This window comes from Taurulus bubalis, assembly GCF_910589615.1.
Source record: "Taurulus bubalis genome assembly, chromosome: 6".
Taxonomy (NCBI): domain Eukaryota; kingdom Metazoa; phylum Chordata; class Actinopteri; order Perciformes; family Cottidae; genus Taurulus; species Taurulus bubalis.
In genome coordinates this window covers 2,337,139-2,349,414 of record NC_136594.1, presented here as the reverse complement: position 1 = coordinate 2,349,414, position 12,276 = coordinate 2,337,139, and the positions used below count along the sequence as shown (strand labels likewise).

The 12,276-nt window shown below is 42.7% G+C and overlaps 1 protein-coding gene across 1 annotated transcript; it reads left to right on the top strand.

The window, feature by feature from the left end:
• Positions 1–2,422: 2,422 nt before the first annotated feature.
• trmt1 (tRNA methyltransferase 1) lies at positions 2,423–12,171 on the top strand (the record flags this gene model as incomplete). Its single annotated transcript, XM_079219315.1, has 15 exons — positions 2,423–2,544; positions 3,536–3,698; positions 4,279–4,466; positions 4,777–4,892; positions 5,905–6,017; positions 7,517–7,665; positions 7,968–8,051; positions 8,430–8,499; positions 8,630–8,764; positions 8,848–8,933; positions 9,809–9,917; positions 10,001–10,077; positions 10,258–10,377; positions 11,328–11,439; positions 11,885–12,171. The coding sequence occupies 15 exons, from the start codon at positions 2,423–2,425 to the stop codon at positions 11,966–11,968; spliced, it is 1,728 nt and encodes a 575-aa protein (XP_079075441.1). The 3' UTR covers positions 11,969–12,171.
• Between the last annotated feature and the right edge of the window lie 105 nt (positions 12,172–12,276).

Sequence of the window (12,276 nt, the reverse complement as noted above, 5' to 3'; positions counted from 1 at the left end):
AGAGCACACAAGAGACACATGTAATAAAAATCAATAAACAGTAATAAAAAACAGCAAAGAAGAATGCAATAGCAATATTAAATATACAGACGGAATAAAAAGTATATAAAAGGTATTTAAATGTATTTATATTGCACAAGTTAAAGAGTGATTAAAGGTTATTAAGTCATTTCTAATGCAAGCTCAGTTTGTTGTGCAGCCTGACAGCAGCAGGAAGGAAGGACTTTCCTTCTTGATGTGAACTAGAATGCCCTTGATTAGATTATATCGCCTTTTATCATCTGCATCATTTTAATGTAGCAGTTTGAGTATATTTGGGTAGTTTAATTTGTGACAATGCATCTTTTTTTTTAAGGTGGTGTTTTGTATGTACAATATGAATCTGCAGGTTGATAACTAAGCTGCCAAACAAACACATATAGTTATGTATATGTAAAGTATAATATGTATCTGTTAAATGCGATGCAATAGAAGTATAAAGTTGCATAAGGGGACCTTATAAACTGCATAAACACATGAGTAAATGTTATTTACGTTACGATGCACATTTCTTCCTCTCCCTGTGCAATGTGCATATGATGTGTTTTTTAATGTACTACATGGCCCCAGGGCTGCTGAGTGGCAATTCAAAATTATGCAACTGGGATTTTCATTGACTTTCTTCCAAACGGAAATTGATATTGGGTTTATGTAGATATCCCAAAATAATTTTAATTTAAAATACTATTGTCTGCACCTGCATCTCTCAGGGTTCTGCAGTTTGCAACTTCGGTCATCCAGTGTTGCTCCATGCAGGTGATAACACAGATAATAAAAGCCCAAAAAACAACAGTCAGTTCTATGTATTGTCCTCACACAGCTGCACACGTATGTGCAAAAACGAGTTAAATCCACTGTACACATAAAGATCTGCTCAGCACTGACCTGCATTGGCCTTTATTCTCTCTTATTTATGTATGTGTTTTTTTATCCACGCATCATGAGTCTAGAGTATTTCGGGTATAATCCATATAGGCTATGTTTAGCCTTTTGCATGTGAACGCATCGCCAATTTAGGCGCGGCAGATTAAATTAGATTATTCATGAAAGCGGGCTGATGTGTTTTCCAGTCTCCTCACATGTTCACTGCGGGGGAAAAGTAGGCCAGCGACCCTCTCTCTCTCTCTCTCTCTCTCTCTCTCTCTCTCTCTCTCTCTCTCTCTCTCTCTCTCTCTCTCCCTCTCTCTCTCTTGTCCTTACATTACACCGTCTTTCCCTGACATTACACGGCTCTGCCGACAGGGGGCGCATGGACGAACAAAAGCGCGCGTCCCCCTTCTTTTTGGACAGCGCGGGCTTCCGTTGAGACGCTCAAAACAACATGGCGGCCTCCATGTGCGAACGTGAGATGAACTAGCGTTAGCAGAGAGAAAGAGAGAGAGAGGGAGAGAGACTACACTGTGAACAGCGAGGAAACGGACACACGTATCTTCTGTTGTGTTAAAACCCCTGAAGAAGTGTTCGCCTTAAAAGGGTAAATAAAATATTTGTTTACAAGGGTTAGCATAGCTAGCACACAAGCTAATAATGTAACTTCAGTCTGGGTTAAAGTCTGTTTTCATTTATCCATTTAAACCAGAAGGAAAAACAATATATGTGTATTCTGCTGTGTTGACATGTCAACTAGCTGTTGTTGTATTGAAAGACACGAAACTCAGATTAGTTTGAGTCCCATGTTTGACTCCTTTTACTGAGAATACTTTTGTTGTTGTTGTTATTTTCTGATTGTTATGTTTTTTTTAAATCCTTTTTAGTGTTATGAAAGTGTGTTAGACATTTTTGGGTAAAGCCTAAATGTCTCAACTCCAGATTTCTGTGTTCTTTCTTCACATCGAGACCATATTGGATCATAACTTGTCAAATCTGGACTAGATCATCCCAGAGAACCTTCATTATGAGGTTTAGGTGGAGAAAGAAAGCTGTCAAATCCAATTTTCACAAATAAAACACTGCTGCAGTGAAGCTATTATCTGTAAACATCTGGCTCATAATCCTATAATCCAACATGTGTATGTGTTAGGTAAATATTCACATTGCACACAACTGGAGACACTTGCATTGTACTTTAACATACACGTTACATTCCTGGTATCTGTTTGTCTGAGCACTTTTTAATACCTTTTGTACTGTTGTTGTCGTTTAATGTTATGCACCATCCAGCAAGAAAACATCCTCATTTGTGTAAATAGATGGTTGTGGTTCTGCCGTGTGTCTCGTCCAGGCGGCGGTGACCTTTATGCTGGTGCGGTCAGCGCGGCTGCTCCTCTCCCGTCGCCTTCACCCAGCCGGACGCACGCTTCAGTGCAGACTGAGATCCATGGAGACCCCGACTGCGACCCCAGAGGTTCCCGCCGCAGAACACACGAGCCCGGCGGGCGAGGAGATGCCTCCTGTGGGGCTGCTGCCCGGGGAGACGGTGGTCAAGGAGGGCAAGGCGGCCATCCTGTTCCCCAGCGCCAACGAGGTGTTTTACAACCCGGTGCAGGAGTTCAACAGAGATCTGACGTAAGCGTTTCCTTTCGGCCGACGGACGAGATGAGGTCAGCTCAGTGGAGATGTCTTTGAGCCGCCATCAAGCTCAATGGACGGTTTACTGCAGTCACTGCTGATGGGACGTTCAGAGTACCGGATGTTTTATTTTTTAATAACCCAAAGGCAACTCAAAATGCTCCGTTTGATAGATTATATAAGAGGTTCTCAACCTTTTTTCAGTGATGTACCCCCGGACCAGTGCAAAGCCCTTTTTGCGCTTGAATATTTATTACATAACTATTCTTAAAGGATTTTTAAATGGATGTTCATTTTAAATATATTTTAAAAAACTCCCCCATTTGAGAGCCACTGATTATATATTTTAATAGATTTGTATCATTTTGTGCACAAGAATCACAAAATTTTAATTTGGATGACGGCAAATGTCGTGAATATTTACTAAGCCGAGTTATTTACCTCGTTATGAGATATATCTATATATATATATATATATATATATATATATATATATATATATATATATATATATATATATATATATATATATATATATATATATCAGGGTTCTTATTGTCATGAAAAACCTGGAAAGGTCATGACATTTTAAAATAGTTATTTCCAGGCCTGGAAAAGTCCTTGAAAAATTAAAACCCCAAAGTTTAGTAAAAGTCATGTAAATGTGTTATATTCATGTGTTCATGTAAATGTGTTATATTCATGTGTTCATGTCGTTCATTTACGCTGAGTTTGAAATAATGAATATGCTTTTAAAAGAAAGACTCAAAATATAAGCAGGCATACATACAGGCATCTATATAAATGTTTATTCTTTTAATCAAACTATTGTCTCATTCATTTGAGTCATTTAAGGTTTACTGTATGCTTTGTATTCTCATTGTTAGTTTAAATACTACATTTACTCACTTTTTACTGTTTACACCCAGACTTCACTAAATGTTTGTCATGGAAACTGTATTTATTTACACATGTCTCTGTTCCACAGGTGTGCTGTGCTCACAGAGTATGCCAGAGAGGTGCTGGCTCAGCGCGGGGTGAGGGTGGTGGTGCCGGGCGAGAAAGAGAGGGAGGAGGCCGACGTGCCGACGGAGGAGAAGAACGGAGCCGAGTCTCCGACCGTCACCGCAACGGTGGGGGAGAAATGTGAGGTACGAGGGTTGAGGGTTTGTTCTTATTGGGGATCAAAGAAGACGGATCATTTAAGAAAGTAAAGATCAGGTGGTTCTAACACTGTCAGGGTTGGTGGTTCGAGTCCCACTGGGGGTTCCCTGCTAAAAATACACACAGTGATGCAAAGCAGTTTGGATAAGGGAAATCCAAATGACTTATGTTAATGTTGCAGAAGGTAATTTCACACTTGAAGTGGTAGAGGACGGTAATTGGATCAGGCTTTTTTTTTTTTTTTTTACTTTGAAGGATTTCGTTCAGCTGAAAGAACGTCTTTTAAATGTCATTCAAGACATTTTGACCTGTTGTTTAGGAGCAAGCGATGTTCTGCCATAGTGACCGTAGAGGAGGGACGGAGAGACCTGTCAATCACCTTGTAGCCCCGCCCCTAAATGAAGCATATACTTCTATACAACCAGAGGAGTCGCCCCCTGGTGGTCAGGAGAGAGAATGCAGCTTTAACACATGAAGCATAGACTTCTATACAACCAGAGGAGTCGCCCCCTGGTGGTCAGGAGAGAGGATGCAGCTTTAACACATGAAGCCCCCCCTGTGTTTCAGCGTGGTCTCCGGGTGCTGGAGGGTCTGTCGGCGTCCGGCCTGCGCTCGGTGCGCTTCGCCCTGGAGGTCCCGGGCCTGCAGAGCGTCACCGCCAACGACTTCTCCACCAAGGCCGCGGCGCTGATCGCCAGGAACGGCGAGTACAACGGCGTCGGCCACCTGCTGAGCGCCAGCTGCCGGGACGCCAGGTACCACCTGCGTCTTGTTTTGCCGCTCGGCCTGCCTCTCTTGTTCCCTCTCTCCTTGGTCCTCCTCCTCTTGTATTCATCCCGTGAAAGTTTAAAGTCATGAAAATTGTTTAAAAGTCATGGTAATTTTGTTAAATTTGGTTAAAAGTGGTTTAAAGTCATGTAAAAGTGATATGGTTCCTGTCCTGGCTTACTCATCGTCTTCTTTCTCCTTCAGTTGTTTCTTCCCTGCACTAATCTGCTCTTTCTGAAGAAATAAAATGCATTGAAGCGACCTCCACACTGATGCTCCCCCTCGTCTCTCCTCCAGTATGCTGATGTACGAGATGCGAGGGAAGAAGCAGCGCTATGATGTCATCGATCTGGATCCCTACGGAAGCCCCTCCTCCTTCTTAGACGCCGCCGTGCAGGCGGTCGGCGAGGGAGGTGTGTAGCCTCTTCCCTTCTCGTTCCTCTGTCTGGTGAAATGCTCTTCGCTCCACGTTAACGGTGTGAGGGTCACACATTTCAAATACCTGGAAACGGTTCTTAATAACCTCGACGCCCCTTTTTCTCTTCTCCCGAAAATGAGAATTGTGTTTTTTTTCAAAACTAAAACCGTGCTATCTCCTCATCCACAGTTCCGATTTAATTCATTTAAATTGCTAAAGCACTGTAACGTTTGAGGGAAGAGACGTGTGGTTATACTTCTTTTTTAAAAGATCGTCAAGTTTTATTAATTCCATAAACTCTTTAACATGCCTAAGCAACTATAACGTTTCACTAAAACATTCATAAGTTTGTTTATTTGTTTATTGTGATTATTATTACAGATGTAGATGCTGTCGGTCGTAATCTTTCTAAAGATGTGCAGTATTACTCTGTGGGTTGATGGGAAGGCAGCGAACAAAACTTGTTAAAACACTCGGGAGACCTTTGTCCACAGAGACCGACACAAATCCACACAAAATGCAACAAGCGTGAAAAAAACAAACTAAAGGTTGTGGATGTCATTTTCAAACGGTACTGATCGTCTCTGAAAGACGTCTCTCTCTTTTCCGTCTGGGCTTCAGTGAAGGAGACGAATCACATTCAGTTCATCACCACGTTTCAAGAAGAAATGTCATAAAACGAAGTCGACGGCTGGATCAGAAGCAGGTCGGCGATTGTTTTAGCATTCAAAGCTTCTATTGAGGCGATCACACGAGCCACCGCTGGAATGTAACTCTACAAATATATTATTATTGTTATTAATGATAGTGTTGCTGATCTTTATCTGTAACGTTCAGAAATGCCAGAAAAAAACAAAGAAGCATTAAAATCTTTTTTTTCCGATACGGTCTTACTTTCAACCCATGTTTTTAAAGGTGTGTGTGTGTGTGTGTGTGTGTGTGTGTGTGTGTTACATGTATATATATTTAAAACATTCATTCATTCTCTGTCTCTTTGTTCCTCTCAGGTCTGTTGTGTATAACGTGTACCGACATGGCGGTGATGGCAGGAAACAGTGGAGAGACCTGCTACAGCAAATACGGTTCAGTCTCCATCAAAGCCAAATACTGCCATGAGATGGTGAGAACACACACACACACACACACACACACACACACACACACACACACACACACACACACACACACACACACACACACACACACACACGCCTGCACAGACATGTTTGCGTTCATTATGTCCTGATCCTCGGTGAAGTTTGTCAAACACAGTAAACGTTGTCATGGATTCTGCCCTGAGGCTACTAGTGTGTGTGTGTGTGTGTGTGTGTGTGTGTGTGTGTGTGTACACTACCTATACTTATTCTCCCCCTCAGGTAAAGCTCACACTGATGACATGTTGCAGCTCTTTGTGTCTGTTTCTCCTGGTTTCTGCAACATTTAAAGCAACAAAATGAAAGCACTGTGAACACGGACGTCTGTTCAGGTGCTTTTGTTGTGTTTACTCTACATTTGATCAGAAGTAGAGTCCATGAGGGCCCGTGTGCACAGAAAGGCTGTACATCTGCTAAAGAACCAAACATCACGCTTATGGACCAGAGCTCTTTAGGTCGCGTGGTGGAAGCACGACCAACACGCCATGCGAGTTTGGAGGACGTACTTAACGTGACTGTTTTCTTTTTGCCGCCAAAAGGGTTAACGGTTTGTGATTCGACTCTGGATCGAAGGAACGGGTTTTAAAAAGGAGCTGGGAAATGATGATGGGGGTAAAATTATGGCGTGGTCAGTGGCGGTTAATGATCAGTTAGCTTAGTTAGCTCATTTAGCTCAGTTAACTCATTTAATGATCAGTTAGCTTAGTTAATGGTCGGTTAGCTCAGTTAGCTTAGTTAATGATCAGTTAGCTTAGTTAATGGTCGGTTAGCTCAGTTAGCTCATTTAATGATCAGTTAGCTCAGTTAATGATCAGTTAGCTCAGTTAATATTCAGTTAATATTCAGTTAGCTCAGTTAATATTCAGTTAGCTTAGTTAATATTCAGTTAATATTCAGTTAGCTCAGTTAATATTCAGTTAGCTCAGTTAATATTCAGTTAGCTTAGTTAATATTCAGTTAATATTCAGTTAGCTCAGTTAATATTCAGTTAGCTTAGTTAGTTCAGTTAATATTCAGTTAGCTCAGTTAATATTCAGTTAATATTCAGTTAGCTCAGTTAATATTCAGTTAATATTCAGTTAGCTTAGTTAATATTCAGTTAGCTTAGTTAATATTCAGCTAGCTTAGTTAATATTCAGTTAATGATCAGTTAGCTTAGTTAGTTCAGTTCACTTAAGAAAACAAAAGCTTTCTCTTCATGAAGTCTGGACGTCAAACCTCTGTTGGTGAAACTCTCTGGATAGGATTGAGGTTAGCGGTTCATCCTGAAAGGTCAGAGGTCAAACTTCCACCTGGTTGGTAACGTTCACCTGTGAACCAGCAGGAACTCTGCATTATAATCACATAAATAAATAAAACACAAAGGTCAGTCAGCGAGAAGAACTTTAATGACGAGAGAATATCAGCTTTTAAAGTTTAGTGTGTGTGTGTGTGTGTGTGTGTGTGTGTGTGTGTGTGTCCTCAGGCTCTCCGTATCATCCTCCACGGGCTGGACCAGCGGGCCGGAGTGTACCAGCGCTACATCCAGCCGCTGCTGTCCGTCAGCGTGGACTTCTACATCCGAGTGTTTGTGCGCGTGTTCACGGGACAGGCCACCGTCAAGAACTCAGCCAGGTACACACACACACACACACACACACACACACACACACACACCCGCCATCTCCTATCAAAGAATGTATGATGAAACTGGGTCACTGCTGCAACAAATACAAAATCAAAAGTAGTGGCAGCAACAGAATAAAAGACAATATGTCATTGTCGTGTGTGTTCTTGCCGTGTGTTCTTGACGTGTGTTCTTGACGTGTGTTCTTGACGTGTGTTCTTGCCGTGTGTTCTTGCCGTGTGTTCTTGACGTGTGTTCTTGACGTGTGTTCTTGCCGTGTGTTCTTGACGTGTGTTCTTGACATGTGCAGTAAACAGGCTCTGGTCTACAACTGCGTGGGCTGCGGGTCCTTCCAGCTCCAGCGGATGGGAAGAAGGACGAGCAACGGGAAGCAGTAAGTCTTTCTGTGCCAGGAAATGTATCAGAAATGTATCAGCCAAATCAAATAGTTATTTATTTATTTATTTATATATATATATATATATATATATATATATATATATATATATATATATATATATATATTACACACAGGATATTCACCTTTTTAATTCTTTATCATGCATTTTATACTTGACTTGTTTCTTTGTTCACGTCACTCGTTCTTTTTGTTAGTTCGCCCTCTGGTGGTAGAATAATGCAGCGCAGAGTAATGAGGCTCTTTCTCTTTCTCTCTCTCTCTGTGTGTGTGTGTGTGTGTGTGTGTGTGTGTGTGTGTGTGTGTGTGTGTGTGTGTGTGTGTGTGTGTGTGTGTGTGTGTGTGTTTTCTCAGTGTGAAGTATTCTCCTGCCACCGGACCCCCAGTTGGACCAGAGTGTGAGCACTGTGGACAGAGACATCAGGTGAGAGACACATACAGGCATACACAGGCCCACAGGCACATACACACACATACACATACAGGCATACACACACACACACACAGGCACACACACACACACCAGCTGACGCCGTGTCTTCCCGTCCCTGCAGCTGGGCGGTCCCATCTGGGCGGAGCCTATCCACGACTTGTCTTTCGTCCAGAAGGTTCTGTCCGCCGTGTCGGAGAACCCGTCCCGGTTCGGGACGTCCAAGCGCATCGAGGGCATGCTGAGCATGGTGACGGAGGTGCTGGCTTCTCCCTAACGCACTTTACTTAACGTTCTGCGTCTTTATCTGCTGTTCCTCAACGTCCCGTCTGTCGGTTTCAGGAGCTGCAGGACGTGCCTCTTTATTACACTGTGGACAGTCTGAGCAGCACAATACACAGCAACACCCCTCCACTGCTGCAGTTCAGGTGAGGCACACCTGAGACTGCAGCTCTAACACGAAGCATAGGCTTCTATACAACCAGAGGAGTCACCCCCTGGTGGTCAGGAGAGAGAATGCAGCTTTAACACGAAGCATATACTTCTATACAACCAGAGGAGTCACCCCCTGGTGGTCAGGAGAGAGAATGCAGCTTTAACACAGGAAGCATAGACTTCTATACAACCAAAGGAGTCGCCCCCTGGTGATCAGGAGAGAGAATGCAGCTTTAATATGACGCATAGACTTCTATACAACCAGAGGAGTCGCCCCCTGGTGGTCAGGAGAGAGAATGCAGCTTTAACACGAAGCAAATACTTCTATACAACCAGAGGAGTCACCCCCTGGTGGTCAGGAGAGAGAATGCAGCTTTAACATGATGCATAGACTTCTATACAACCAGAGGAGTCGCCCCCTGGTGGTCAGGAGAGAGAATGCAGCTTTAACATGAAGCAAATACTTCTATACAACCAGAGGAGTCACCCCCTGGTGGTCAGGAGAGAGAATGCAGCTTTAACATGATGCATAGACTTCTATACAACCAGAGGAGTCACCCCCTGGTGGTCAGGAGAGAGAATGCAGCTCTAACACAGGAAGCATAGACTTCTATACAACCAAAGGAGTCACCCCCTGGTGGTCAGGAGAGAGAATGCAGCTTTAACATGACACATAGACTTCTATACAACCAGAGGAGTCGCCCCCTGGTGGTCAGGAGAGAGAATGCAGCTGTAACACATGAAGCATATACTTCTATACAACCAGAGGAGTCGCCCCCTGGTGATCAGGAGAGAGAATGCAGCTTTAACACATTGAGACATTTTTGTAAATCTTTTTTTTTTAAATCAACGCCCCCTTCCCCTCCAGGTCTGCTCTCCTTCATGCGGGTCACCGGGTCTCTCTCTCTCACGCCTGTAAGAACGCCATCAAGACGGACGCTCCTCCTGCAGTCCTCTGGGACATCATGCGCTGCTGGGTAAACGTCACCGCCGTTAACGAGTTGCTTCGTTTCCTCCGTCCAGGAGTTCATTTAAAACCACCGTTTCCTCTTCTTCACAGGAGAAGACCAATCCTGTGAAGAGGGAGAAGCTGTCGGAGACAAGCCCCGCCTTCAAGATCCTCTCCAATGAGCCCGGGTGAGTCTATTACAGATGGTTTCTACACTCAATGTGTTTGAGAAGCAAACGGCAAATCTGTAATATTAATAATAGAATCAACAATGTAAAGAAAATGGTTTATTTACACGTATACTCTTAGTCAATGTGTGTGTGTGTGTGTGTGTGTGTGTGTGTGTGTGTGTGTGTGTGTGTGTGTAGCTCAGAAGCCTGCTTCACCGTGAGGGAGGACGCCAACCCGCAGTCCCGTAAACGCCACCTGACCCGGTTCCAGGAGAACCCGCAGGCCTTCTGGGGTCCCAAAGCTCGCGCCAGATCTTGGTAACTACCCAACAAAAACCCTCCAGACACCAGCCGCACTTCTGGAAATGTTTTCCTCAAACCACAGGAACGCTCATGAACAAAATTAAAATACCAATTCATATTTTTATTTTATTTGATCACTTAACTTTATAAGCGCCTACGCCTATACTCGGACAAAATAAAACGTTTCCTAAATTTCATGTATGTATGTAATACAAAATAAGGTTTCTTCTTCTGAACATTTCAATACCCAGCATGCCCAAATTGACCAATGTTTTGGCATAAAATAAGTCATTTTTCCATTTTGGAACCGACTGTTTTTTGACTGGAACTCCTTCCTAACATGTCAATGCTTTGTTTTAGTGTGATTTTTGATTATTTAGGTCCTAATCTTTCCAAAAAGGTGTCTCATTAGCATGTGGGCTGTTGTTAAGGCATAAGCACATGCTAAAGCTGATGAACATGTCAATACCCAGCATGCCCAAATCGGCCAATGTTTTGCCATAAAATAAGTAATTTTTCAATTTTTTAACCGAACTACACAGTTTTTTTGACTGAAACTCCTTCCTAACACCCCAATGCTTTGTTTTATTTAGATTTTTTTCTTTCTAAAAATATGTCTTATTAGTATGTGGGCTGTTGTTAAGGCCCTGAACCATAAAGTTTGAAAAACTCGGGGACCTTTTTTTCAAGGAGGCATTTTTGGGGAATGTTGCTCACATCATGCTGGATGTTCATAGTTATGATCAAAATATGGTATGAAAGTGATACACATTTTGTTTCCAAGAAAATTCTGAAAAAAATCATATAAAATAACACAAGTATTAGAACTCATTTGGGGTTCAACTACAGAGTGCTTATAATTAAACTACTGGCGATAATTATTGTAGAGCATGAAGCCCTTGATAAACTTTGCTCTCCACACATTCTGCATCTTCATCTTCATCTTCCTCCCTCTCCTCCTCCAGTGGCGGCATCGCTACTGACCTGCAGGACAAGAGGAAGAAGTTCCAGAACAAGAGGAAGAACCAGACCACCGACTTGGATCTGAAGAACATTCACTGCAAAAGGTTCAAGCTGGTCAGTTCACCTGGAATCACATTTATTTTAACGAGCTCACGAAACGCATCACTTCCTGTTTAGCCAAAAGGCCATTTTCTTGAAAAAACAACAAAAAACAAACAATTTGTCTGTAACTTTCTACCCGAAAGGATCCGATCCAATGACACCAAAGTCCATTAATGATTTCTGAAGTATTCAGAAGTCCTCTCTTCCATTCTAGGAAGAAGAAGGCAGATGTTTTAGTTTTTCTATCTGGTACAGTGTATGCTTTGTTTTAATTCATAGTTTTGTCTTTTATTTTATTAAATGGAAGGGATAGTCCCTCAATATAACACAAACTAACCGATGTACAGACGAGCAACTCGTCTGCAGCCGAATGCAACGCTGTGCCTTTAAATGTACCGTCATGGAGCATCAGCCTCTAAGATTTGCTGCTAATGTTGTTTTTTGTGTGTTTTTCCAGGGAACATGCACACACGGAGACCAGTGCTGCTACTCCCACGACCTGGAGCCGACAAAAGAGGAGGAGACCGTCGGGGATCAGTGATCTGACTGAGTAGTTGTGTTTTTTATAATTTTATTTCTGGAGGTTGAATGGCCCGGAGCAGTCTGGAGCGTCACTGCAATCAAGGAAAAACTAATGCAGATCATGAACATTTTTTTCAGTTTTTACATCAGCGTTTTTTCTTCTTGTTTTAGGATCTTTGGTTATTCTGACTGTTCCAGTCCAATAAAGTCCTCACGCTGAATTTAAAAGTTGTCTTTTGGGGTTGAGTGTTCAGTGACGGCAGGAAGCTCAAAGGTCTAAAGCAGAGGTCAAGCATGCGGCCCTGGTGTCTGGATTCTGGTTCTTTA